The sequence below is a fragment of the Neocloeon triangulifer genome, unplaced genomic scaffold, assembly GCF_031216515.1.
Source record: "Neocloeon triangulifer isolate White Clay Creek 2 clone unplaced genomic scaffold, ASM3121651v1 ptg000004l, whole genome shotgun sequence".
Lineage (NCBI taxonomy): Eukaryota > Metazoa > Arthropoda > Insecta > Ephemeroptera > Baetidae > Neocloeon > Neocloeon triangulifer.
Genome location: NW_026775547.1, coordinates 2,265,184 through 2,291,213, shown reverse-complemented (window position 1 = coordinate 2,291,213; position 26,030 = coordinate 2,265,184). Strand labels below are relative to the sequence as shown.

Below are 26,030 nucleotides of genomic sequence, written 5' to 3'. Positions count from 1 at the left end.
ATCCAATGGGCCCCTCGAGATTTTTGTTTTGTTTCTCGATATGAAAACACTGTATACTATTTTTTTGCCGCGCACATAATTTTGCTTCACGATGATTATCTTTAATGAATGATTTTTTTATCAGCATCGACAGGGACACCAGAATCCCCTCTGTAGTCGAGAGACCTTCTGAATTTTTCAAATTCACGATTATATTAAATGATATCATCTGCAATGACTGGGATCATACCTGAATCCCGTCTATAAATCACAGACCTTTAGAATGTTTGAATTACATAGTTGTCAAAATTATCCCACTTAATCGCCTGGGATATTGGAATCCTGGCTGTTGACAACAGATCCACGAAATTTTACAAATTAACGATCATCTCCAATGATTTCGTTTGCATTGACTGGGATATCAGAATCATGTCTGTAGACGACAGTCCTATTAAATTCTTGATATTCACAATTGTTCACGTTTATTGACGTTTATCATTAAATATTTTGTCTTTTTTGTCTGGAATACCGTAATCCTGGCGTAATCCAGTCTTTATACTAGAATCCTATGAAATTTAAAAACTCACCACTATCAATGCTGATTTCATTTGGCTTCTGCTGCGTTTCTGGTATCCTGTCTTTTGACCATACAGTCCTATGGAATTTTTTTAGTAATTCGTGATTATTTAGTATTCTTTGTTTCGTCTCAGAAAGTATTTAAGTATTATAGATAAACACAAATTAATAAATATTGTGAAAGTAGATCAATCCAATACTAAATTTGAAATCAAATTGATATTCATGTGTAATTGCAAGATTAATTTAAAAGATGTATGGATTGCAGCAGTTCTTAAAAATTGCTTCATGACCCGGTCAAGTGAAATCATTTTTAATTATCGTAAATTTTGGCAATTCCTATTAGGGACGTCGTCTGCAGACGGGATTCTTTAAACAGTATACCCCGGTACCCCAGTCAAAAATACTCATTTTCAAGAAAAGAATTCCTTTCTTTCCATTCGATGGAATAAAATTGAATATAAATTATATACCTTTTTATAGTTTGAATATTTTAATGAACCGAGGAGAAAAGGTGATTTAAATAAAAATTATTCTTTTTTAATCTATATTTATTTGTGAAATTTTACATTTCTTCTGCCTCAATTTGTAACGATTTTTTTATGTTTTATCATTATTCAAATCAATCAATAATATTGTTTTTTTATTGTGAGGGAGGTCAAGTTTCGTCTATGATATGGGTTCATCAAAAGTTTCCCAATTTCACAAAGGTTGGTAGGTTCCATTTAAGTAAAAAATGATTTAAAGAAGGCAAAAAAAGCGGCCGCTGCTTGTTAGAGGAACTCTTGACATAAACGCTAGAGTTCTAGCGGCCAAGATAGTTTATTTTGGGAGCAGTTGACAGGAATTAAAGCGCAGTAGGGAACGCTTGCTGACAGTCATCCATTTGTGTCTTGCAAAAAAATCAGTTAGGTAAGTCGTCAAATCAAAAGGTCGAAGTGAAAAGCAATTTCCTCTTTGACACGCGCGCTTTTTTCGTTTTCAAAAAGGACATAATACTCGCGATGTCTTCTTAATCCTCAATTAGCGTCCAGTCAGCATGCCAATCAGGGCGGTCTTTTCCTTGTCCTTCTTGCGCACAACCTCCAAGTTGCGCGTCTTCCAGCAGCTTTTCCGCAGCTTGATGGGACGACTTCCAACATAGCGACCTGGAAACAAAACAAAAATTACAAGACTACTCACTGTCAGTCTAGATTATTTATATAGTTGTATGGACTGGAGTGGTGGAATAAAAGCTCAGTTTTCCCTACATGTGTTGTGTGTGGGTGAAAAAGAAATAGCATGTTCTTTGCTGATCTACTCCGAAAGCGATGGGAAAGAAACAGTCTGTTGAGTTCTTGGAAATTGCATGGTTACGAGAAGATAAAATAAGAGAGCAAAGCAAATTTGGTATTTTGCCCTGGCGGGGAATTTCATCACACGTTTCTAATAATTTTTTTATTACATAAAATACCACAAGAACAGAAATTTCCATCATCTTACGTTGGATTCAAGTTTAAGAATATTAATAAAAAAAAAATGCAAATCCATAGACGAGCAAAATCAAGATTGAATCTAAAAACTTTTATAACAGCTTCACAGTTCATATTGAAGCAGAAACGGCCCTTCACACGCGCACACAGCTAGGGAAGAGATAATTCTAGATTTGGGCACCCTTTTTCTCAGAAGTCAGTCAAAGTCTCACTCTCTCGGAAAAGAGATTGAAATCTGTTCATCCGTGGGAGAAAGAATCTTTTGAATCCAATCACTTATCCAAGCTTCAATAGAAATGAAATTTTCTACGCCATTGTCTTTTCCACTTAATAATACAGATAGAAAATTAAGTTCCTTTTAACAAAAAGGAACAAAACGTTTGATAAAACTGTTTACGAACTATGTAATTAAAAAAAATTAAAGATAAATTATGACGAAATGTTCTTTATCACTAATATTTGCAATAAATCAGTAGAAATATATATTTTTTTCCCATCTTGCCCGAATTAGAACAAAAGTGACAAAACGTCATCTCTTATGGAGGACGTCAAGCACAAAACATTTGTGACGTTCTTTTCCGCAAAAAGAAAAAAAAGCAGAACACACACATGTATGCTATTTGCACGCGCGACTTCAAACAAAGCGTTCGGGATTTATTAAAAATTCCAGCTTTGTACAGGGGAAGCTCTTAAGGGGGCGCCAAAAAGCGGCGCAAATTTCATTTCCTGCAAAAATGATCTGAGTGATTAAACTCCAAGTGTGTTTGTAGAAACGGCTTCCCGCCTACGTAATGAAAGCCTTTAGTCGGCCAGATTTGGGATGCGAGATAGGGCGCGTGGCCTCGTGGGTGCGGCAAAAGCAGCAGGGTTTGTTAATGGGCCAATTAACCCCAGGTGATGAACAAATTCAGAAATATCAAAAGCACCATTGAAATATAATGCACTGATATGTTAAAAAATATTATATAAATAAAAAACAGATTTATTTCACTCTGGTAAATAAATGTACATTTCTACTTTTGGTGAAATATGTGTTTCTACAGGTGCTTAAATCACTGACGAATTAGATCATGAAATGTGATACGCCTTGACGTCAATAAAGAATGATTGGGATGTTGGCAGGAAACGACCCAAAAAGGACGATCTTTCCTCCTTTAATTAGACTTCTCTTATCTATGGAGACAGCAGCGGGGGTGAAATGCGAATAGCATCGCTTTGTTTGTTTTTCAAATAAATACAACAGGGGATTAATTTTAGGTGACGAAAATCAGATTCCAAGAAAGGATCGGCTTTACAGGTCCTTATCTTGAAATAGATGAAAAGGTGGAAGTGAAGAAGAAATTGAAATTATTTTATTAAACTTTAAAGTTAAATTACTGCTAAATTAGTATTTTCTTCCGCTTTATTTATCCAGCCAAATTTCAACGATTTAAGTTGAGATTTCTCAAGAGAAAATATTTTCAAATTTCGTTGAAGAATAAACAACGAAATTTTATCTCAGTGTTTGCGATATTTCAAGCGAATGAGTCTATAAAAAACTGACGGTTCCTTCGCTAATGGTCTCCATAAATATTCATCATAAATCACAACAAAAAAGACGCAAAGAAAAGTGAAAATGCTTGCTCTTGGGGAAAAACCGGTGGATTGTTAATGTAACGCAAAAAAGGAAGCTGCCTTGACCTTTCGTGATTCTAAAGCAGCAAAAGAACCGAATTCAATTGCTGAGACCGCCAATAGTAAAAGAGCATCCAACAAAACGAAATTTCATTAAGAAAACAGAAGAAGCGCACATATTCGATTTGAGAAAAGAGGAAATCGGAGAATCGTTCTCCTTTTTTTTTTGGCCAACAGCCGCGAGCTCGTTTTCGACGGCCGATTGGTGTGCGGCGCATACCAAAAGCGGCCGAGGAAGTGTTTGGGAAATGAGATTTTCAGCACCCGGGGCGCGGGTTGGTTTCGACGCCCACGCGATCGCAGGGTGCGGAATACGAATTGCCAGGGTGGTGGACAGGCCGTGGAGGCGCGCGCGATCGCAGCAGCGCCGCCCTTGTCTTGCCCCCAATCTGCCGCCACCCGACCGACATGAAGCACCTGCTGCGCTGCACGCTGCTCCTGATGGCCACTTCGAGTGCCCTCGCTGCCGTCTTGCCCTGCACCTCTACCAACGATTGCCCCGACTACTGGACCCTAGGTAAGCGTTTTTAAAATTGACCTGCTCATTTCAAATTGAAATCAAATTCTAAGATTTTCCGTAGCAAAAATCAGTTCAGAATTTTAAATCTTTACAAAATTTATTTGAAGAGAGGATAACTTTTGTTATCCGTTTAGTTTTTAATTTCATTAAGTTATTATTATTGGTTAAGAGCAAAACATTTTCTCTATGTCCTGATATAAAAATTTTGCAAAAAAGTTCTTCAAAAAATATGAAATTTACCGGTAATTATTATACTATTTTTACTGTGGAATCTTTTTTGAACAGGTGGTATGGTTTTTAAATAAGTTTGGTTTTTTTATTTCATGAAAAGCTTTTTTATTAATTGTGGGCCATTCATCCATACGGCCTGGTTTTTTTTTTAATTTGGGTTAAATATTTCTTCGAAAAATGTGATATTGATAAACCTTGTTATGCTAAATAAATTACAGGAAAAAATCAATTTAAGAAATTGAGTTATTTATTTTGAATCAAATCATTGGAAAAACATTAATTTCATCTCGATTTCACAAATTCTCTGTGATTTATTTTCATTTTGCTATTTTTTTTACCATTTTAATGATGTAAAATATGAGCGAAACTAATTTTACGCCTTTGTGAACAAGCTCTTCATTCGCATTTTTCACATGAATGGAGACTGTGATTCTTCTGAGAATTTTAAAATTACAATATTGATTGCACTTTTTATATGAATATATTTATGTCCACTTTGGCATTTGGCATTGACGTTGCGAGATAAAATTAAAAATTTACAGAATCTAATCTCCAATCAAATTAACGGTTAAATTATTATTTAAGTGCCCCAAAAACAAAGTGATTAAACACAAAATCAAAGAACAACTACCTCAAAAGTAACTTTCTGATGCGGGGGTTGTGCGAAGGTTGCGGGTGCCGTAAACTTTGAATAATTCACAATGAATAGTGGCTTTGGTTGTCCCACACACACATTCAACACTCCCGAGACCTTGCCTTTCATGCGGGCGCATTGGGATTTGTAATGAAGTTTTTAGAGGCTTTGGATTCAAGTCGGGCAAAAGGTAGTGAGATAAAAAAAAATCAACGTGGTGGATGGAAGGAATTTTAAGGCGGAAAGTAAGAGGAAAGTGTTGAACAAAAGTAATTAATGCTGAGAGGTAATTGAGTTTTGTAAGGACCTCGATTTCTTAATTATAATTTTGCTAAAGGATTTTGATGTTTCTCAGCTCTAATGATAATAATGAAAGAGCTGCGTAACAACGTTTGATTAATTCTATTTAATTAATTTACAACAAAGTTACCCTAGAGATTAAATTTCCCTTGCATCCTCCCTTAGAACAAAAGGTAAAAGCAGCCGTTAAATACTTATTTAAAAAAAGAGTTAATTCTTAGAAAATTACTTTGTTCGAGTATGTTTGTGTTGTTTAGTGTAATTTCAGAATCAAGGTTCAGATTTTTAATTGAATTACTGACATTGTGTCAGAAAACCAAAGATTTTTTTTAGAATTCTAGAATATCCTATTGATGGCAAAATTTGGGCTTTTCATTAAAATTCAATTCTCTGTCTGATTATTCCACTGATGCTGATTTTAATTGCTAGTAATGACGAATGAATAAAATTAATTAATTAAAAATTGAAACCAGGCTTAACATTGAGTTTAAAATTTCCCACGAAATCTATATCTTGTTTTAATTTTCAATATAATATGTACAACAATCTATAAGATTTATTGGACTTACAAACTTAAAAGAGTGAAAACGCCCGCATGAAAAAATTAAAATTTATGTTTTAGAGCGAATGCGAGAGCACTTGAATCAGTGTTGGAGGATGGACTGGTGTAGGCGGCTGTTGCGCAAAACCCTGGAAGATTTAAATCAGGAGCACCTGATGGACAGCTTGAGCAACAGCAAGAGGGACGTTTTCACCAGCCGAGGGTGGGCCGCCGGGGGGTTGCCGTCGCACTTCGCCAGTAACAGGAAAAATCAGCAGCAGCAGCCGGAGATGAATACCAACAACCGGCAGCCCCGATTCAGCGCCCTTCAGGGTCTCAACCCAGGCGTCGCCCTGATCGCCGACTCGAGGATATACGAAGAGGACCCTGATGCCAATGAGCAACTGCAGGCCGCCCCCCAAAAGATCACCCAACCAAAGGTGGAAAACAGCACCCACCACAACAAAAACTATTCGGGCCTGCCGCAGTTGTTTGTTTCGTACGGGTGGGGACCCCTGGGGCGGAAGTAAACGATGAATTCATGTTGGCCATTTCAGTTTTGAATGTGAAATTGTCATTATTTTTTTTTAATTTCAGACTCAGACTCTGCTCATCTTTCTGTCACCCTTTCGGCAATAAATGTTCATAGCAACCGAATCTGTTTTTCATTTCACTTGAATTTTAACCAACATAAACATTGTATATAATCCTAAATTAAGGGGCCCAAGAGAGGAATTTTAATGCTTTTTTGGACTCACCATTCATTTCCTTCATGGCCCTGATGAAGTCTTGTGGATCTTTGTAGCTGACAAATCCAAATCCTTTAGTTTTGTTTGATCTCTTGTCACGAATCACTCTAGCTCTTTGGAATGAGGGATACTTGTTAAAAGCCCTAGTAAGGACTTCGTCGGTCACGTCATTACCAAGATCCCCGCAGAAAATACGGAAGTCATCTAAGATTTTAAATCATCATTAATTGGTATCAGAAGTAAAATGGTACATAGTTATTGATTTGAATTCTGTTCAATTTTATATCTTTAATAAATTTAATTGAACTTCAATTATTGCTAAATTTACAATTAGCCACTTTTTCTGGTGTTTTTTGAATTGAAAAAAATAACAATTTACCATCTGGCCAGTCGAGCAGAGATGTGTCCTCCCAAACTTGTCCGCCAGCTTGACGAATGATTCGCTTTCCACCAGCCTTCTCAATTTTCTCCTGTCTCTTTTCTCTCGCCTTCTTATATCCAATTTCGGCCAAGTCGATCGAAGGACCAACGTTTGCTGGCAGCATGTCGTCCTTGTTCTTCTTCTGTACATATAAAAAATTAAATTTACATTACATGTAATAAATAAAAATTACCATAAATCTAGTGATAATGAAAAAAAATAGCTTTCAGTAAAATAAGAATGCAAATCTTAGCAATAGTTATAGAGACTGTAACAAAAAATAAAAAATAGCAGACTCAGGTGTCAATCTCCATGCTGGGTGAGCGAACAAAATTGAAGGCAGGCCAGCATGCCTAAATTGTCCCCTCGTCTTACCATGATGTCTACCTTACGAGCCCTTTTTGCTTGTGGGAGGCCTTTGATGTCCATAGGCAAGGGTGCCGGTTTCTTCAAGGCTGGAGGCATGACCTGCACAGAGGGTGGAGGTGGAGTAACGGTAGGCGGCTTGTAGATTTTTGGCGTTGCCCTATAAAAATTGATCAATTTAGAGAAGAGCCGTAAATTAATTTTTCTTTGAAGCTTACGATAAGATTGCTTGGGCGCTGCTTGAAGCGGCAGGTACAGAACTCGGCCGGAAAACTGGAATGAAAATTGTTTTAGTTTAGCAATTAATTTTACTTACGGAGAGCAATTTACTTATTTCATAACCTTAAATATTTAATAAATATTGGTAAATTTAAAATGAAACGATATGGTAGAAAAAGTGCAAAAAATACAATTGAATCAATGAATTCAAATTTTAAATTTTTTTATGGAAAAACTGATTGCTTTTTAAGTTTAAAATTTACCTGGTGGCTTTTGGACCGTAGAGGTTTTATGGACCTGATGTGGTATCAACATTCGAGGCATCGGAGGCGGCGGAACTGCTCCCAAAGCTGGCGGATGTGACGGCCGATGCGGAGGCTTTGAAATCGACGCTGGCCTCGCTCCGATTTCAGCCTCGAACCTGCGAATCGGAACCGGAATTAGTCGGAAATGGGAAATGTGCGTTCATAATATCTCACTGATATTTTCAGGAAGTGAATTTTATAAAGTAAAATTAATTATTGTAATATTTTTGCTAACCTGCTCATCTCGGCCTCCATCATTTGATATTGATTTGCCATTATCGCTGGGCTTCAATAGCCCCTCAATTACACTGGAGAAATATTTAGAGTATCAGATCTTAATGATCGTGAAGAAACTTTTATGAAATTCTAATAGTCGCAGCAATTGTTATGCTTTAAAATGATTTTTTGTAAAACTTCTGGCTGCTTCCAAAATCAAAACATTGACCGACATCAAGAAATTTCCTTGGTGGCATGCCAATGACATCTCACGGATGTCTTAAGAACTATATGATATAATAGAATAGATAGAGTATTTATTGAACACAACTAGGTGTACAACGGGTGTCTAAAGCTAATTTGTCTTCCTAAAATTAATTTTACAATTAAGCTTGTTTCGATAATTATTACAAAGTACAAAATTAGTTAATTTTGATTTTTGCAGCCTCTCTTAGGCTTAGTTTTCGTTCATTACATTCAAGAATATGATATTGTGAACATTTCTTACCGCAGTGCTTGCATTCACAATCTATTGTCGCTTGAGAATGAAAATTTTTATTCTTACAAAATAAATAGTGGTACCCGTGACAGGCAAATCTCGTAAACACTTGGCGATCACTGAACATTGCACATTGCCAATTTTTATTCTTCATAGTTTCTGTCTCGTAGAACTCATCACATATCTCAAGTTTGTTTAAATATTTAGACACACAAAATTTCTGGAATGCTTCAGTTTCAGTTAGAGAATATTTTACCTGTAAGTCCGATACAAAGAGATCAGTGTCAACTAATTCATACACAAATCTAGATCTAATATACTTGGACAGTCCTAAAACTCTTTTTAAATATCTTGTTTTGACTTTTTCAAGATTTTCAAAATCAGTCTTTGTTAGGAAAGGCCATATTTCTTCAATGCCGTAGGACGCAATTGGGGAAATTTTTAGATCAAATAGCTTGTGTGCTGTTTCAATGGATAATTGTTTTAGCTCTCGTATATTATAAGTGGCCAGCAATGCAGCTCTTGTTCTTTTTTCAATGTGCTTTCCAAAAGAGATTCCTGATGGTTGAAAAGTAACTCCTAAATATGTAAACTCAGCAACTCTCTCTATTTCAATTCCACCTAAATCTAGGCGGTCACTTAATGCATATTTTCCTAGACCCTTATTTCTAAATTTCATGAATTTGCACTTTTCCAAGTTAAGTTTCAAACTGCGTTTTAACAAAAATTCTTTCATTCTGGCTAAAGCAATTTTCAAGTCACTTAATTTTTCTGAGGTTAAAACAATATCATCTGCATAATAAATGGCTTTCACGTTTGGCAAATCTCGTAGAATATTATTTATATCAGCTAAAGAGTAATTGAACAGAAATGGGGACGTGCATCCCCCCTGTCTTACCCCATTTGATTGTGTAATAAGTTTTGATACTGTTACTCCATCTACTATTCTCAAGAAATTTAAGTCTAAGTTGTGAGCTAAATAATTTAACTCCGTGAACGTTAGCTTCTTGCTTTCTATTAACTTCTTAAAAATAAACGCCCTATCTATTGAGTCAAAAGCTTTACTTACATCCAAAAATAAGGCATATAAGGGTGATTTCTTCTTATAAACTGTCTCTTGAATGTTATTAACTAAGGACTTAATTGCCTGTAAAGTGGATTTTCCTTTCACAAAACCATATTGATTGCCTGGAATCTCGTGAATCAAAGATGAGTAGATACGTGCATGCAGTACACGATCTAACAGATTGTAAAAAGCCGAACTAATACATATTCCTCTATATGAATTTGTATTTTCCGCGTCCCCTTTTCCCTTATACAAGAGTTTTAGATTTGACTGCCTCCATTCCTCTGGACATGTTCCTAGCTCCAAGCATTTGGTGAAAAATTGCGTTATTTCGGGGAGTAAGGATTCAACAAGTAGTTTAATATTTTCATTCTTCACTTTGTCAGGTCCAGGGGATTTCCCGTTTTTCATTTTCTTTAATGCTAACAAAACTTCTTCTTCCATAATAGGTGAAAAATTTATATCATTTCTGTAATCTACTATCATCTCTTTCAGATTTAACGATTCATTTTCACTCAATTTTTTCTCGTTGAAAATTTTTTCAAAATTGCACTCCCATTCATCCATCATTATATTGTTTGTATTGTAAAAACTTTTGCTCAACTTGAGAATTTTATAGCACTTATTCTGCTCCGCCTCTTTTAAAATGTCCAACTCCTTCATTTGCACAAAAGCGTTCTTCTTCATTTCACACACATTTTTGTAATTTCTTTTTATTGCGGTATAGTGCGGTAATAGAATCTTGATTATACTAGTTACATTTAAACTTTCAGCCACTTCCAAGCACTCTCTCCATTCGTTCAATTTCTGTTTTAATTCGTAGCATTCAGAATCAAACCACGGTTGACTAATCCGTTCAGTTTGCCTACGAGGAATGTCGGCCTCTTTCATAATATTTATCATATTTTTATAAAACTCTTCAACGTCCCCCTTTTCCAGGTTTGTTCTTAGAATATTTTTATATTTAGTCTCAATAAGCTCTTTAAGTATGTTTTCATCTAATTTAAAATTTTTCTTATTCAAAGACATGTCCCCATTTCTGTTCTTTTGTTTTGTGAAATTAAATTCTATTGAAATAAAATTATGTTTTCTTATGGTTGGGCAAATTTTAAAATTTTCGGTGTAAATTTTTGGCCCTTTGAAGATTAAATCAACCACACTATGACCATTACTACAGTCGTAGGTACTTTTATATGGATATTCATTTACTATTGTCAGACTGTTTTCCTCAGCAAAATCAAGCAGCGAGTCAATTTTTCTGTTTTTAGTATCCAGTCGGCAATTAAAGTCTCCAGCCAAAATGAAATTTTCAAAATTTTCAACATATTTAAGGATTGAGAGAAGTTCATTAGTCACTGTTGTAGAACGTATCTTCGGATTTAAATAGCATGTTACTACTGTAATGTCATCAAAATTTAGAATTATGAAGTTTTCCAAATATTTCACATTTAGTAAATTTCCTAACCTAGAATTAAAATACACGGAAATTCCCCTCATCGGTCGCCCTGCCTCCTTTTGTGAAGCTAAAACTTGCCTTGAATAAAAACCAGGAATGTGAAGTGGTTTCTTTAAAAATGTTTCCGTGAAAAGAAGAATATCATAATTTTGCAGTTCTGTTGCAATCGGAGATTCATATGCTTTCGTAAGCCCTTCACAATTCCAAAGCCCTAATTTTAAGTTACTCACGTCGCTGTTTCGACAAGGGAAATCTATAAAGAAAGTTTCTCACGAGCACCACAGTTGCGCTTGCTTCTCTCCCTGGGTGCAACAGTCTGCGAATTAGGGGCATCATTTAGCTGCTCTCCGTCATCCGGCTTCCCTCCAGTCTCTTCTTCTAAGATATAATAGAATAGACTTTCTAAATGTTGGCGGTCTCCCTTCAGTAGATACGAAATAATACATGCAAAATATTTTTTATTTTTTAGTACCTTTATGTTTCTAATTTAAGATAATAATTATTTCTCTTGAACCTTACATAATACTGTCACTGTCATTTTATTTTTTATTGAATTTATTTTATAAGGGTTTTAAAATATGTTTAAAATAGTATAATAAATAAAAATTTAAATCCAATTTTCTTCTAGTTTTTCTGTTTTTTCTTTTTATTATTATCTTAAGAATAATTTGTAAGGGCATACAGTGTAATTATATAAAAATTAAATTATCTTTCTTAAAATCACTTAAAATATTCAAATTAAAAGTTGAGTACAATACAATAATCAATTGCATTTCCTTGTGGACAGTCAGTTTAAATGTCAATGTTTAATATTTCCACACAAAAATGAGAAATATACTGCACAAAATGAGTATTGCACCAGGTATTTGGGTCATGGTTTCAGTATCTGTACAAACTTAAAAATAAGAGATCCAGAAAAATAGCACTTAAAGTATTGCACAGTTATATAATAACATATTACATTAAATAATCAAGTTTCAGGGATTCAATAAACCCCAGCACTTTTGCTCCTGCTGCTCTTCGAGGGCACATCTGAAGTTTGGGTCTGAGCGTGAAAACTTTTTGCCAGATCTTTGTTTCTCCTGCGTGGCGATTTCTTCTTTGTCTCGGGCTCGAAACTGACCTGGACGCCTATGTCTCTGGTCACTACATTGGCATCAGATTGAGATTCTGCCGAATCTCTGCTGGCCGTGACTTGAGCCACAGTTGTCAGGAATGGAGTTTCTTCTTCGGCCGAGCTTGAAGATGAGTCCAAGTCACGCTTGTTTGAGTTTCGGGAGGCACGAGATTTTAATTTGATATTTCTTTTGCTCATCGTTGATCCATTCATTTTCTTTGAATCGGTGCTTCTCTTCGGATGGTAATGCCCATTTAGTATTTGTGGCTCACTGCCAGAAGAACTGGACGAGGAAGACTCATCTGACGAGTCTTCACTGCTTATCTTTGCATTATGAGGAATGTCATCTACAATTTCTACAATTTTTGGTCCATGTTCTGGCTGTGCTGATATGGTGGACATCTAAATATAAATTTCTCAAGAATTAGAAGAACAAATCAACCGAGCTGGGTTCCTACCTCAATATGCTCTCCATTTCGGCTGTTACTTTCTTCGTCGGAAATGTCACTGTCTTCATGCAACTGAAGTCTGGCCATTAGAGATGAACTGGGGGCTTCAGTCAAAGCTGCCCTTCGTTGCATCAGCTGTCGAGATGATGGTCGAAGATTAAAGTTGTCAAGGCCTGACGGCCCAGGCAGCTGAATTGCTTGTAAGAACTGTTTTTAAACCAAAATTAATAATGAATAATTATTTATAAAAAAAAATAACTACTTTGTTAAGTCCATTAGGATTTTGGCTGTCAACTGAGCTAATGCTGCAGCGCCTGGAGGACTCAATTTGTGAAGTGTGAAACTCCACTTGAGAAACTTGATCCATTTGGCTGGATCGGGAGCCCCATTTGCTTCTCTTGTCTCGATGTCTGTGGCGCGTCCTAGGATGATGTTTTGAACTATGACCCTATTAAAAATTTCATAAATTATTTGGTAAAAAGTAATTTCGTTTAAAAACTCACTCCATGCTTTTGTCTTGACCTACTTCCTCGTGTTTGGTGTCTCGCAACAACTTCAGAAATTGTGATGGACACTTGAGAGTCCATAGAATTCCGTCTTGACTCCACCGAAACCCTTAAAAATTATATTAGTTCTAAACGTACACATTTTTCAAGAGGCTTTACTGTCTAAAGCTCATTCCAACGTCAGACTCCACAGAGTTTCTACCCACAGTCGAAGCAGAATCAAACTTAGGAAAAGCTCCTCGTCTTTTCATCAAGCGCGGCAACTTGTTAGCCCACGAGGAACTAAATCCTTTGGACGAAGGCTGAGAATTCATATCAAAATTCATTCCTGTGAATCGTTTTTAAATAAAATGTGGCCCAGTTTTAACAATTTACAACAAACCAACAGGGTCACCATGTGAGCTACGAAAACTGAAGGAAAGCCGTCCTTCGTTTTTGAAAATTCCTCTCTTAGCAAACGCCCTGGCAATTACTTTGTGCTTTTGTAAGTTGATATCTCTGGTTGGGCGTTCCTGGGTGTCTCCAATTCTGTGTCTTTCCATTGCATTCAAAGCCACTGGGTCTCTATTAAAAAGGTTTATTCTATTTTGAACTAAAAACTTTTCATGTGTACTTACACATAGTAAGGCGCAATGCAACAAGGGATCTTCTTCTGCAAAACACGCTTCCACGTCTCTTTGCTCTGAGAATTGAAAAGCCAAGATGCCACCAAGATTGAGAGAAAAAATGGTGCCAAAATGTGCAGCTGCACAATGGACAAGCTCGGTTTTGAGCTCAAAGGGCAGGGCGAATCCTTTTCAAGAGTGCGGCACCTAAGAAAACAATTGATATAAAAACTGCATTGGTAGAAATTAAATACAATATTACATTATTGATTCTTCAAGTGCTGATTGCCAGCTCTGTGCATGTCTAAATTCGTAGACATGACTTGAGAGGGTCAGAAATAGAAGGGAAAAGATGCCAATGGAGAAGATGGCAAGACGTACAACCATGGTTTGAATTTGTTGAATTGCTCTGTGAGAAACTTGGTCCTTGGATTTAATCTGGATCTGTACGAGCATGACCATTCCTAAAAATTTGAATGAATTACAAATTACATAACACTTTTATTTGTATTAAAAGGACATGCGAATCTTACTTTTCCTCTTTTTTAGAAAGCTTGCAATTAAACATGTTTCTTTAAAATATTTTTGCTTCTAATCATTATTTGATTGCATACCTCTGACCAAGAAAAATCCTCCTAAAATTGAGGCAAGCAAAACGGGGCCTACGAGAAGCATTCCTCTAGCAAAGATGCTGAAACTTCCAGCACCCCAAATGCTGCCTCCAGCCGTGCCGACAAAACAAATTCCAGAACTGCTGTCCGGATAGACCTCACCAATGGCCAAGGTGATGATGGTCAAGACCATCGGCCACGACCAAGCGGCCAAATGGTAATAGGCACTCCGATTGTCGGTGCTCACTTTTTTCAAACCTTCAGTGAAAAATTAACATTTGAAAAAAAATTAAGATGTTATTTATTTAAAAAACGCACCAGCATTTTTGAAGCTCGTGTGCCAGGAGTAAGCAAATACGACAAACCAAACCAGGGCAGCCATTAAGAAGTAGTAAACAATCACAAAGACCAAAACACAGGATAAATTTTCTCCCATACTGAAAATCCAAAAATCAGTGAACACAAATTTCAAATGTTAGAATTTATACCTTGGCTCTGCCCCTCTGGCCGTTCCATCTTTCCTGCAGAGAATATCAGACCTTGCTCCAGGGATGAATTGAATGAGCCAGCCAAAGTTCGAAATCATACAGCACAAGTTGAGGTAAAAAACAATTAGAGCTGGGTACCGTGCTGATGATCCCCAATCCACAATAAACGTCAGCTGGATTCAAAAATTTAAGTAAGTTTGGAGTTTTAAATGACTTGAATTTTCAACTTACAACTACAAAGAGATTCAGGAGGACAGCAAAAGATGCACCCCAAGCAATCAGCCTTTGGAGTCTTTCCAATTCATCGGGAGAGAACAAGGGAGTTTCGCAGGGCAGACTACAGCCTTCGATGCTGGGGTAGTGTCTCTGAGGATCAGTGTACATTGTGATTCCTGAAGGCGGAGGCACAGGAACCAATGGAAAGGGACAGGTTGAGGTCGTGTTGAATTTCAGTTCTCGAAAATTGTCCTGATACAAAATTTAATTTATTTCTTAATGAAATTTGTTGAAAAAAAAATTATACCTTGCAATCTTTTTGGAAAATATTTCGGTTGCTGCAGTTGAGGAACTCGGGGTAGCCTTTGGGACTTGCTTTGAGCAGTTTGCACGGTCCTTGAGCTATGAGGCACATTTCTTCCGGAGGCAGAATGAGATTGTCGTTGATGCACTGCGGCAGGTGGTAGGCACAGATCAGAGGCTGGACCACGGCCCAGCACTTTGGAATTCGGCTCAACACTTCCCAGGACTCGACGATTTCCTTTGCAATAAAAATTAGTCTTGGATAATTATTTCGAGTAAAAATAAAATCTACCAGCATTTCTGTCAAACTGGTAACACTCGGGAGAAGGTCAAGGCTGACTGTGGTGTAGGGCAGCTTTGTGCCGAGACACCACAGAGTCGGAGGCAGGCCAGCAGTTCCCACTGAAGTGCTGTTGATGTTCTCGCAGATGGTGGTGGTTTTCATGTAGCAAAAATTGGACCGAATTTTGCTCCTCTTCCTGCCAGAGTCTTCAGGTTCCGAGTTGGCGTAGGTGCCGTTCAGGATGGCCATGGCTCTGTCCAGCAGGACGCAGAACACCAAACACCAAATCACTGTTTGCCTCATCCTCCTTGACTTTCAATTCCTAAAAAAGGGTAAAATTCATTTTATAAATAAAGGAGTTTTTATAAAGCAAAAATAACTAGCACCAAATTTTATGCAGATTTTAGCCCATGTGAATAATTGACTTTGAAATTGGACATTTCATAAATATTCATGCTCGGGTTCAGCCTCTCCAAAGCGATATTAATTATCGGCGTTGCTGGGACCACCCGTAGTTTCACCCACGCCTCGGGATTTTCACCGGATTTCGACTTGACATTGACACAATCAACATTAAAAGTGACATCTCCATTAAATGATAACTCAATTAGCAATTAGAAGTAGAAAACGGGCGTCTTACGTGTCAAAAAACCCTCCGAAATCGCATCTTCCAGGCTTCTTTCCTCCAGCGAAACGAACCAAAACACAAGCAAGACCACCCATGTGGAATTTCGAGGGCGCTGATTGGCTGAGGATCTCTCCGTCTTAGCCAATATCTGGCCTGTTCGAAATCTGCGGCGGCAAAAAAGTGCGGCATGCGGGCGCCTCTGCTGCAGGATGATTATCGATTACCACAATTCTACGGTTTGTATACGGTTTAAATTTTAAATTAAACACGCGTGTGATTTATTTCTGAGAGTAAAAATTGAGTCGCAAAAAAAAACGGAGAATCTAGGTATCAATTTATAAGCATATTATTTAAAGACAATTATTTTTTTAATGGTATCAAGCGTTTATTCACGGCTTTTATATATTTTAATGATGGACATGTAAAGCTTTACACATAATAGCATCGGTTTATTTTTTCTTTCATTCTACCAAGCTGTTAATTTTATTTATGAAAATTATTGTAATGTGCGATTTTTTTAATATAAGATATTTTATTATGCCTAAATACTAACGTAAATATATTTTAGCACATATTAATTTATTTTTTAAATCAATTGTCTTAAAATATTGTAGACAGTAAAGAATAATATAAAATAAATTGCATTCCTCTCATATATTATCCACCTCAATCCTTAATCTTGTAGAAAATTTTGGCTAGCGTAGGGAAAGTGGTAAAAAAATATGAGATTAGAGTTTATAAGCTTGGCGCATCATCAGATCGAAGTACGGGTCGCTGTCGATAGAAGAACTGACTCCAGAATAGTAATCAGTGAATTCATCTTCAGTAACCTGTCAAAAGATTTTTTATTTAAAATAAATAACATTTATTAGCATTGAATATTTTTACCTTTCCGTCAACTAATCCGTCCTTTTCAAAGTTCAGCAAAAACCGATTCAGCACCTGTTCTTCACTTTGCTCTCCACTCAAGTATTTGGGGTTGTGCTTGACATTGTAGACGCCCTTGAGGTCATCGACGCTGATGACTCCATCACCCGTGCGGTCCAACTTGGTGAACGCCTCTTTGATCAGTCGGCGCCGATTTGCAGACATGGGAGGCTTATTTTGATTTATTAAAATAACGGCAGTTATTATTTCAAAACTTTTTTACCCTGAGTGCCAACAAGAATTCGTCAATATTAATCGATCCACTGCCGTCTTTGTCAACAGCGGAAAATACGGCGGCGGCCTCGTCGTCTCTCAAGACAAGACCGCTGTCTGAAAGACCCTTTGTGAATTCGTCTAAAGATAAAGCCCTGCTGCCGTCATCGTCCATTCGACGGAAAACTCTGGATTTTGTTTAATTAAAAAAGAAAAAAAAATATGAATAAAAATAAATTATTTACCGGCCCAAACCGAGAATTCCCGTCGAGCCTCTGGACAAACATTGCAGTCTCAGTTTGTCTAAAGGGTCGGTGGTCGAGGACAGTTGCCTCTTGGACTTGCTGACCATTTCCTCCTCCTGACGCCTGCCGGTCGTCATAGGCCGCTGGTGATTGAACATGTTTTGAAGCTGCGGGCATAAATATTTCATAATATCATTTCCAAAAACAGCTTTAAATTTGTTTATTTTGGGGATCCGAAAATAGATTAGAAATACATTACAAGTTTATCGAAAGCGTTTAATTAGCCTGTGAAGGGGAGCGACTGAAAAAGCAGTGATAAATTTATATTTCCACTACTTGATTATTTAGTTGGATCACGCGACGGCGTTTGCTGATTTATTCCGAAACAGCTTTTCATTCCCACAGTTTGGGTGTTGGGAGGGAGCAGCACTTTCAAATAAAATAAAATCTCCACAAAATGAAGCTAATATTTTAGTATCAAATAAAATATTTATAATTGTTCCAAAAATATCAGATAAAATTTAATTTGATGACAAGCAAGGTCATTTCCGTCCAGTCTCAGGCATTGAACAATTATTTTACCTTTCTAGACGCATTCTAAACGTCACCCACGAGAAGACTTATTTTTTATTGTAGTTCTCTTACTTTTTTTTCTTGTATGCTTCTGTGGGTTTTCGGGATTCGCCTCAGTGCGTTCACTGTTTCCTTCGCTAGACTGGCTGATGTAATAAGGCACGGTCGCGACGCGAGGAAAAGGAAAATCGCACCCAATCAATAATAACAATTTATATTAAATAAAGTAAATTACTATATTACTCCTGACGTCCTGACCCAGAATGACCGAAGAACGGAACTGGCATCTGAGCAGTGCGGTTTTAATAATCGTACGATGGTGGTTTAACAATCGGTTAGTTTTTGACTAGCCACGAATTTATATGCTGAAGTATAAAATTTATAACGGCAAACCAAATAATCTGACAAGTAATTAGAATAGAATAATTGAATTCAGAATTAAAATTGAATAATAGAAATTCATTCTAGTTTATTTGCTTCTTAAAATTATTTTGAACACTTAATGCAAACTTTTAAGACGCAAAAAATTAATTCGAAAGAATTAAGCCAAAAAACAATTTTTTAGTATTAAGGTTCTAGGTAAATTTAATTTTGAATTATTGGCTTTTTTCCTCGCCCAACAGAAAAAAAGCATTATCAGAAAACATGGGATAATAATGTATTTATTTATGTTTAAAAAAATTTAAGATTTCTAAATAAAAATGTTCAAAATTTGGCATTTAAATTAATTTTGAGAGGATTGTTTTCCTAGTTTTACTCTGCTCAATGTCAGAATTTGGCATTAAATTTCCCTTGCCATTAAAATTTGTCGGTAATATTTTATAAAAAAAATTGTAAGAATTAAAATTAATTATTTGATATCACATCACCCTCAATATGCAGTGATAATTTTATGTGAAAAACAAATTACTTCACGCCAGTGCACGCGGCTGATTCTGCATACAATTATAAAATCAAATCTTGAAAACGCCACCCTTTATTTTTTACTCACGCTCCGCACACACAATGCAGCTCGGCTCCTGCTTGCCTGCTCTACTCCTATAAAAATAATTTCAAACTTCCGCCAAAGACGGGCGTAGCTCAATTTAGCAAGGATGAGATGAAATCATCGCGAGAGGCAATCCCGAAAAAGGTCTATATTTATGCGTCCGTGTGTGTTAAACAGAAGATCGGCGCTCATGTGTGTCCCTCTGATTCAGCCTGGCCCCATTTGAACGTACACAGAACGTGCGCCAGTATAATGCGGGGGTATGAATTTTTTAGGCTCGCGTGTCCGACAAAGATAAACGCGATCGCACCGCAGGATACTGGTCAGCGGTTTTGTACAGAAGTTCAAGGGTTGAAACGTCCCTGATAACATTAACATGAACGAGCGAACGCTGACCCACTGACCCACGCGCGCTCGTCGGATAATTAATAAGTTGCCATGTGCGTGCGCCCCAAGAGTTATATGGGCAAAAAGCCTAAAAGTTTTAATGTACCCATCTGCTTATAATAAACGATCTGCCAACTTCTGGGACGTGTTAGAAAATTAAAATTATAAGATCTTCAAATTGTAGTCACTTGTTTGCGCTGGTTCAAATCATAAGGATCTTCAAGTTTCTTGTATACAGGTGTTGGATCGTAGTGTTTAATAAAAGGTATTGAAATTTTAAAAATCAGAAATCGTTCATTTATTAGATTTTGAAGTGTTATCAGTGCAAATGAATATATCTTTTTTGTGTTGTATTTTGATTTAAATTTATGATTGAAAAAGTTTTATGGAAGCATTTTACGATCGCGTTGATTGTTGATTAGTGGTGGTTTGAATTTAAAGGCTCCTCAATATAGGCTCTTTGGATTTAGGGAAAAAAAATTTTATATGATGATTTTTCAATAAAATTTAATTTAAAAAGAAAACAGACTTTAAATTTAATGCGCCATAATTTATTTTTTTTAGAACATAAAAAAATTATTGTTCGGAGTGTTGCTTTTTTATTTGAAAATTCACAGCTAGCAATGGCAGATATATTTATGTTGATTTTTTCTAAATTCACATTTCACATTATGTACTTCGCGTAATGAGGAAAGGGAGTACATATTAAATATAATATAGATAAGAAACGCCATTAACGGGAGATAAAATTGTATGAATCACACCCCGTTTAGCGATATTGGCATTGATTTTTGCAATCAGCTTATTCCCGTCATGATCAAATATATAGATACTCTGCTGAGGAAAAAAAGCTAAAGAAATAGTGCGTTAAAACATAATAATCTTTTTTTTTAATTCTAAGTTAATAAGCATGCATGATTTATTTTGCAAACATAAAGAAAAATAACGCGCTTGTCCTTATTTACATTTTTATAATTGAAAAAAAGTAAAAAAAAGATTATCATATTCTAAAAATACCGACTCTCTTTGTCTTAAGAGGCATTTTCTTTAATTTAAAAAAAATCCATCAATTTTTAGGAATAATTAAATTTATATTTAAATACCTTGTATAAATCTTTGAGACTTATTTTACTCCCGTCTTTAACACCAAATTTTCGAACACTACTTCAAATAATATTTTTTTTTTAACACAATCAGTTGTGGCAGTAACAGTAATAATATTGTTTCAAAATCACAACTAGATAGGAAAAAAACAAATTACAGTGCATGTTGACAAGTATGTAGTAATAGTAGCTGCTGTAATAATTGCAATTGTCGATAACACGGCCGAGAGACAAAAGCCGGCTGCTATGCTATTATTGTGTAATTTACCCGCTATCCGCGTACCTCACTTCAAAACAGACAGGTGTTTGAAAGTGCTGGCGAAACGATAAAGGTGAATTACCTGGACGAGCCGAGAGAAATAACGTACCGTGAGGAAATCGACGTTCGGAGCGAGCGAGCGAGTATATTCACCCTGCGGAGGCTAGTGGTGGACTGAGTGCGACGCCGGGTGCTTTGCGCTTTGCTCAAGCTTTGCTAGCTGCTTCTGGCGTGTATTGATATGCTTTGCTGCTTTTCGGCGGCGAGCCGGCCGGGGACGAGGCGGCGCCTAAAACTATCTCCGCTATATAAGTCATACTCCCCTGGCCCTCTTTCCAAAGCAATTGTCAAGCGTTGTTATTATGACTGGCTTGTATTGATGCCTATCAGACGACTTTGTGAAGTCAATATATAAATGGGAAGGAAGTCGAGCGAGACGAGGACGTTTCCTTTCAAAGTCACGGTGACGAGAGATATGACATGAGAAAATTTAATTGGTTTTTTAAAAAAAATATAACACTATATTGTTGTTGTATAATTAAAATGTACCATAAGAATAGAGATTAAATAAATACAAGCGAGAAGAAGAATGTCACATTTTTTGTCGATGTTAATTGACAAAGTTTTGCGCAACAGACTTCAATAATTTGTGTCGAAATTTAACGTGCAAGTGAAATGATGTACAGAGGGTAAATAAATGACGCGCTTTATAGATTATACATTTTACCACGTGTCGTTTTACCATGGTTACCATACGGCCCAGCACCTGATGTGTCCTCGCAAAGTGTGTCTTGCATTAATAAATTACCGAGTGTCGGCTCTTTTCACAATGGCGAGAAATAATCGATGAACTGCGGATGGTAAACAGAAGCGACCTGATTATAATGTTGTGCGAAATGGATCGTAAATAAATGAACTGCGAACACGCGACCAACAATGCGACTTTGAAAACATTAAATTTTTTGGAAAGTAAAACAAGAAACAACTTACATTAGAAATGTGTATGCATAAATTTTATATAATCATCTTATATAAAAAAAAAACTGGTTGCGCTGCAACGCTCATCACAGCGCGCCTGTAGAAACGATGAGAATGCAACCAGCATGGCTCACAAGTCGTACAGGTTGCCTAATAATTAAAATATTCAAGAATCTCGGAGCAGACATTGGTCTTTAATCTTACAAAATTAAAGCTAACTTTTGACGTTCAAAAGTTGACGATATAAAATATAAATAATAGTAAATATTAATCACTGCAATTTAGGTATGGACACGGAAGAAAGGATGCATTTTTTAACCAAAGGCAAAGTTTGCTGCATTTTTTGAGAAAACACAAAGTTTTATTGGAAGTTTCCACAAACACCATTTCTTTCACTTCATAATCTCTATGCATAGAATTCAAATCAATCACAATCAATTAAATAATAAAAATGCTGTAAATTTTGACGAACAAAACAACTTCCTTACGGGAACACTAAACAGGGAGTACATTTGTGTGAAATGAAAAATTTCAACTTTGTAGTTACTGTACGTGTAAAGTCAACAGAAATGCCTCAAAACCGCCACTCGTTGACACAGGTCAACGGGCGTTTTCATTATATAACTGAGAAGCCGCGTAGCGCGAACCATCCACCCCAATCATACACATCATTTGTCAGGTTTAGCCAAAAATGTGACTGCGGAAATCAGGGGCTATCCGAAATCGGATATAAATACAGAAGGAATAATTTTGACACTGATGAATTTTAGCGGTTGTGTGAAGAAAAAAAGGTGAATCAATCAAACGATCAAATTACACTTCAACAGGCTCTCACAATAGTCTTTGTTTCATTATTGGGAATTATCAGTCTGTGCATCCATAACAGCTCGGCTGCACTACACAATCACTCACTCAGCACATTCCGCTTACAACTCATCGTGGCTACCGTCCTGCAACAAAACAAAGGCCAAAAGTTAGAATAATGTTTGTCGATCAAAGACAAAATTAATTTGATGTTAGTCACAAGCATAAATAACTCTTATTTCCACATTCAATACCTTCTTCTCTTTGGAATCTTTCGATTCAGATGCTTTTTTGGCATCTTTCGAGCCAGATGCCTTTTTGGCACCTTTCTTGCCCTTTTTCTTTTTACCCTGTAAATTTTACTTCTAAAATATCTCTCTCGTTAAATGTATTATTTTCTTTTTACTTATTGCACATCAAGCTGCTAGGTTAGTAAAGCAAAAAAGGAAGGAAAACTATCGAAACGTACCTCCTCGCCTGTTTCGGGGGCATCACCCTCGGCGACTTCATTGTCATCATCATCTTCGTCATCATCCTCATCCTCGGCCTTATCGGCGGCCTCCTTGGCCTCAGCTTCACGCTTCTTGCGCTCTTCCTCATCTTGAGCCTCCTTCATTTTCTTCTCTCCTTCCTAAGGTGAAACAGAGAAGAGAGCAGAATTTATTAAAAGTGACAAATAATTCATTGTTGAATCTGTTATTTAGAACTTATGATTATCTGTTAAAATTGGCTTCATCGTAACACAATAGATAACCAATACTAAACATCACAAGGTCACTTATTGGAGTTCCAAAAATTATATTCAAATATAATTTTAAAACTTACAATGGTGGGTTTCCAGATGTCTTCTCCGTACTTCTTGGCGTAGTCGGGATCATCAGTGATCAAAACGTTGTCAAAGATGGTGCCGGACTTGACCTGCCACAAATCAAAACCAATGGCACAGATCTCGTCTCTCTTGTAAAGGTTAGGGTCGGCCTTGTATTCAGGGTTGTCAATCTCAGGGTGCACCCAGACGCCCTGAAAATTAAAAACAATATTTCAATTGGCATTCAATCAATTATTTTTTTTTCTGCTCGAACTGATCAAAAAATAAAACCATCCTTTTCTTTACCTTGTAGGCAGGGTTGTCAATCTGCTTCGGCTTCCATTCGCCCTTGTACTCAGGGTTGTCGATCATTGGGGGCTCCCACTCGCCGTCCATCTCATCGTCCCAGTCCTCGGGCTTCTTAGCCTCAGGGTCGGCAATGTGTTCGGGCTTTTCCCAGTCCTCGGGCTTGGCGTCGTTGGGGTCATCGATGGTGGCACGCTCGTCCCAGTCCTCGGGCTTCTTGGCTTCAGGATCCTTGATCTTCTTGGGGGGCAGGAAGTTCCAGTCGGCCTCCAGTTCGCCTCCCTCGACCTTCTCGTTGTCGATGAGAACCTCGTAGGTGTTGTCCGGCTTGACAATCAAAGTGTACAGATGAGTGTAGACGTCGTCCTTGCACCGGATTTCCTTGTTGATCAGGTGGTTCTTGCCCTGGTAGCTGAAGATGACGTGCACCTTCTTGGTGCCGGGACCGCAAATGTCAGGGCCGAACATAATTTCATACGGGGAGTCACCGTGCATCTCGGAAGGCTCGAGTTTGCAGTCAAAAACCTTGGCGTATCCGCCACCGCAGTCAATGTTCTGCTCGTGCTTGACGGAGAACTGGATGACCAGGGGCTTGCCCTCATTGCTGAAGGGCTTGAACTTGCGCGACAAGGCATAGAAACGGGCATCTTCAGAGGTCTGCAGACCTGGAATTTTAAATTATATTAGAGGATATTCTCCGAGAATGAAGATAAAAAGGGCTAGATTCAAGAGATTTTTAAAATAATTATTAGATGTAGTTTTTCTTGGAAGATTTCCAGGATTTAGTCAACTGGACGATTCCAGCTCTTTTGATGATAACATTTAATTAATCTCTTTAATTTATTTTTACAGACATTAGGGCTGTCATTATAATTGTAGGCTAATAAAAGGGTAAAATTACTCTGAAGATAATTTTTATTTTCATTCAAAATAAATAATTGTTGGCAATTAAAAAATTTTACCTCAAATATGTTATGAATAGCTTTAATTAATTATCAATTATGTTTGAAACAGTATTAATTTAATAACTCTATCAATGACCTGTTGACCTTCATAGTATCAACTGGAGTTTGTTCTAACAACAATTACTATTTATTTAAATTAATCACAATTAAATATTTTCTTGGAATTTAATTATTTAACCGTTTCTTCCTTGTTTCAATGAAATTAAATCCCTTTCAGAACTGGGGGAAAATTTCGAGGAAAATAAATTTTATTACATTTTAAGCAATATCTTAATGACCACAAAACTTGACTGATAAAACTAACAATTGCCAGCGAAAAGATGGCACAAATGAAATTTGAACTTAATCAGTCTTTCCTCGTTAAAATCAAAAAGTTCATTAGGATCAACACTTGCCACGACGTCAATTATTATCAATTTGCCACATGGCTTAAAGAAATTCAAACAATTACTCCATCAATACTGTAGATCAAAATTGTAAAATTGTAAATATAAAGAACTCAAAAGCAAAATTTTCTAGTATCTATTTAAAGCGCCAATGGGCGTGGGAGCTAATCTTTTTCGGACGAGGGGCCACCTTGAGATTCGGCCGTGTACGCACCTTTGTCCTGCTCGACGTCATTGTAGAATTTGCCCGAGCTCAGCTTGAACTTGCCAAACTCCTTTCCGGGAGCCTTCGAATAAATCCAGTCCTTCTCCCATGAGTCTGCAAAATAAGTGGCCAATATTAACTCAAAAAGCGAATGAGACGCTTTCGTTTTCAAGACGTTTTCGCCTTCGCGACAGCCGGTCATTCAACTTGGCAGGCGAAAAGAGGCAGCTCAAAATTTGCAAACTTACCGTCCAAAAACTTCTCCTCGAGGAAGACTTCGGCGTGGCCGATTTTAATCGCCACTAGGGCGAGTAATAGTTGCACGACTAATTTCATTTTCACTTATAAATTCCTTAATTTACGTGCCTCCCTCGAGTAGCTGGCCGGTTTTGTCGACGTGAACTTCACTCGCCGTCGATGTAAATCAGCAGTCAGCCAGATGGATCGCTGCGA

The 26,030-nt window shown here is 37.0% G+C and overlaps 5 protein-coding genes across 16 annotated transcripts; 1 reads left to right on the top strand and 4 right to left on the bottom strand.

Moving 5' to 3' along the window:
• Positions 1-1,112: 1,112 nt before the first annotated feature.
• LOC132193583 (RNA-binding protein 42) lies at positions 1,113-8,449 on the bottom strand. 2 transcript variants are annotated; one of them, XM_059614341.1, is made up of 7 exons: positions 8,223-8,449; positions 7,946-8,103; positions 7,682-7,736; positions 7,473-7,623; positions 7,056-7,239; positions 6,686-6,880; positions 1,113-1,703 (listed from the first exon to the last, which is right to left on the bottom strand). In XM_059614341.1, exons 1-7 carry the CDS (start codon positions 8,261-8,263, stop codon positions 1,579-1,581), a joined length of 909 nt encoding a protein of 302 aa, XP_059470324.1. In that variant the 5' UTR covers positions 8,264-8,449; the 3' UTR covers positions 1,113-1,578. The 2 variants fall into 2 exon arrangements, with proteins under 2 accessions (XP_059470324.1, XP_059470325.1); XM_059614342.1 differs by having other exon boundaries at positions 1,114-1,703; positions 7,485-7,623; positions 8,223-8,447.
• LOC132193584 (uncharacterized) lies at positions 3,218-6,578 on the top strand. Of its 3 annotated transcripts, none has more exons than XM_059614344.1 (2): positions 3,218-4,218; positions 6,009-6,578. In XM_059614344.1, the coding sequence occupies exons 1-2, from the start codon at positions 4,110-4,112 to the stop codon at positions 6,455-6,457; spliced, it is 558 nt and encodes a 185-aa protein (XP_059470327.1). In that variant the 5' UTR covers positions 3,218-4,109; the 3' UTR covers positions 6,458-6,578. The 3 variants fall into 3 exon arrangements, with proteins under 3 accessions (XP_059470327.1, XP_059470328.1, XP_059470329.1); XM_059614345.1 differs by lacking the exon at positions 3,218-4,218 and adding an exon at positions 4,966-5,276; XM_059614346.1 differs by lacking the exon at positions 3,218-4,218 and adding an exon at positions 4,966-5,372.
• Positions 8,450-11,873: 3,424 nt separating the features above from the next.
• LOC132193351 (protein smoothened) lies at positions 11,874-16,523 on the bottom strand. 2 transcript variants are annotated; one of them, XM_059613965.1, is made up of 16 exons: positions 16,443-16,516; positions 16,189-16,353; positions 15,812-16,124; positions 15,524-15,757; positions 15,232-15,468; positions 15,001-15,173; positions 14,831-14,949; positions 14,516-14,770; positions 14,164-14,365; positions 13,914-14,108; positions 13,679-13,860; positions 13,456-13,624; positions 13,294-13,405; positions 13,053-13,238; positions 12,800-12,997; positions 11,874-12,743 (listed from the first exon to the last, which is right to left on the bottom strand). In XM_059613965.1, the coding sequence occupies exons 3-16, from the start codon at positions 16,103-16,105 to the stop codon at positions 12,210-12,212; spliced, it is 3,090 nt and encodes a 1,029-aa protein (XP_059469948.1). In that variant the 5' UTR covers positions 16,106-16,124; positions 16,189-16,353; positions 16,443-16,516; the 3' UTR covers positions 11,874-12,209. The 2 variants fall into 2 exon arrangements, with proteins under 2 accessions (XP_059469948.1, XP_059469949.1); XM_059613966.1 differs by lacking the exon at positions 16,189-16,353 and having other exon boundaries at positions 16,443-16,523.
• Positions 16,524-16,809: 286 nt separating this feature from the next.
• Positions 16,810-21,391, bottom strand: LOC132193436 (calcyphosin-like protein). Of its 7 annotated transcripts, none has more exons than XM_059614098.1 (5): positions 21,235-21,391; positions 17,816-17,982; positions 17,581-17,758; positions 17,319-17,528; positions 16,810-17,260 (listed from the first exon to the last, which is right to left on the bottom strand). In XM_059614098.1, the coding sequence occupies exons 2-5, from the start codon at positions 17,971-17,973 to the stop codon at positions 17,159-17,161; spliced, it is 648 nt and encodes a 215-aa protein (XP_059470081.1). In that variant the 5' UTR covers positions 17,974-17,982; positions 21,235-21,391; the 3' UTR covers positions 16,810-17,158. The 7 variants fall into 7 exon arrangements, with proteins under 7 accessions (XP_059470081.1, XP_059470088.1, XP_059470086.1 ...); XM_059614105.1 differs by lacking the exon at positions 21,235-21,391 and adding an exon at positions 21,208-21,227; XM_059614103.1 differs by lacking the exon at positions 21,235-21,391 and adding an exon at positions 20,867-21,007.
• Positions 21,392-22,433: 1,042 nt separating this feature from the next.
• Positions 22,434-26,011, bottom strand: LOC132193549 (calreticulin). 2 transcript variants are annotated; one of them, XM_059614284.1, is made up of 7 exons: positions 25,826-26,011; positions 25,587-25,691; positions 24,022-24,686; positions 23,733-23,927; positions 23,377-23,538; positions 23,162-23,257; positions 22,434-23,053 (listed from the first exon to the last, which is right to left on the bottom strand). In XM_059614284.1, the coding sequence occupies exons 1-7, from the start codon at positions 25,911-25,913 to the stop codon at positions 23,030-23,032; spliced, it is 1,335 nt and encodes a 444-aa protein (XP_059470267.1). In that variant the 5' UTR covers positions 25,914-26,011; the 3' UTR covers positions 22,434-23,029. The 2 variants fall into 2 exon arrangements, with proteins under 2 accessions (XP_059470267.1, XP_059470268.1); XM_059614285.1 differs by lacking the exon at positions 23,162-23,257 and having other exon boundaries at positions 25,826-26,009.
• Positions 26,012-26,030: the final 19 nt, after the last annotated feature.

Excerpts from the sequence above, each read along its gene's own strand:
- LOC132193584 (XM_059614344.1), top strand. The coding sequence starts at position 4,110 with ATGAAGCACCTGCTGCGCTGCACGCTGCTCCTGATGGCCACTTCGAGT. Across the intron at positions 4,219-6,008 it reads CCCCGACTACTGGACCCTAG|AGCGAATGCGAGAGCACTTG; the intron begins GTAAGCGTTTTT and ends TTTATGTTTTAG.
- LOC132193583 (XM_059614341.1), bottom strand. The coding sequence starts at position 8,263 with ATGGCAAATCAATATCAAATGATGGAGGCCGAGATGAGCAG. Across the intron at positions 8,104-8,222 it reads ATGGAGGCCGAGATGAGCAG|GTTCGAGGCTGAAATCGGAG; the intron begins GTTAGCAAAAAT and ends TCCGATTCGCAG. Across the intron at positions 1,704-6,685 it reads GGCCATGAAGGAAATGAATG|GTCGCTATGTTGGAAGTCGT; the intron begins GTGAGTCCAAAA and ends TTTTGTTTCCAG.
- LOC132193351 (XM_059613966.1), bottom strand. The coding sequence starts at position 16,105 with ATGAGGCAAACAGTGATTTGGTGTTTGGTGTTCTGCGTCCTGCTGGAC. Across the intron at positions 14,109-14,163 it reads GCACTTGAAGAATCAATAAT|GTGCCGCACTCTTGAAAAGG; the intron begins GTAATATTGTAT and ends TTGTTTTCTTAG. Across the intron at positions 13,239-13,293 it reads GGTCAAGACAAAAGCATGGA|GGTCATAGTTCAAAACATCA; the intron begins GTGAGTTTTTAA and ends AATTTTTAATAG.
- LOC132193436 (XM_059614098.1), bottom strand. The coding sequence starts at position 17,973 with ATGTTCAATCACCAGCGGCCTATGACGACCGGCAGGCGTCAGGAGGAG. Across the intron at positions 17,759-17,815 it reads GGAATTCTCGGTTTGGGCCG|AGTTTTCCGTCGAATGGACG; the intron begins GTAAATAATTTA and ends AACAAAATCCAG. Across the intron at positions 17,529-17,580 it reads AATTCTTGTTGGCACTCAGG|CCTCCCATGTCTGCAAATCG; the intron begins GTAAAAAAGTTT and ends AATCAAAATAAG.
- LOC132193549 (XM_059614284.1), bottom strand. The coding sequence starts at position 25,913 with ATGAAATTAGTCGTGCAACTATTACTCGCCCTAGTGGCGATTAAAATC. Across the intron at positions 23,928-24,021 it reads TTGACAACCCTGCCTACAAG|GGCGTCTGGGTGCACCCTGA; the intron begins GTAAAGAAAAGG and ends TTTAATTTTCAG. Across the intron at positions 23,054-23,161 it reads AAGATTCCAAAGAGAAGAAG|GACGGTAGCCACGATGAGTT; the intron begins GTATTGAATGTG and ends GTTTTGTTGCAG.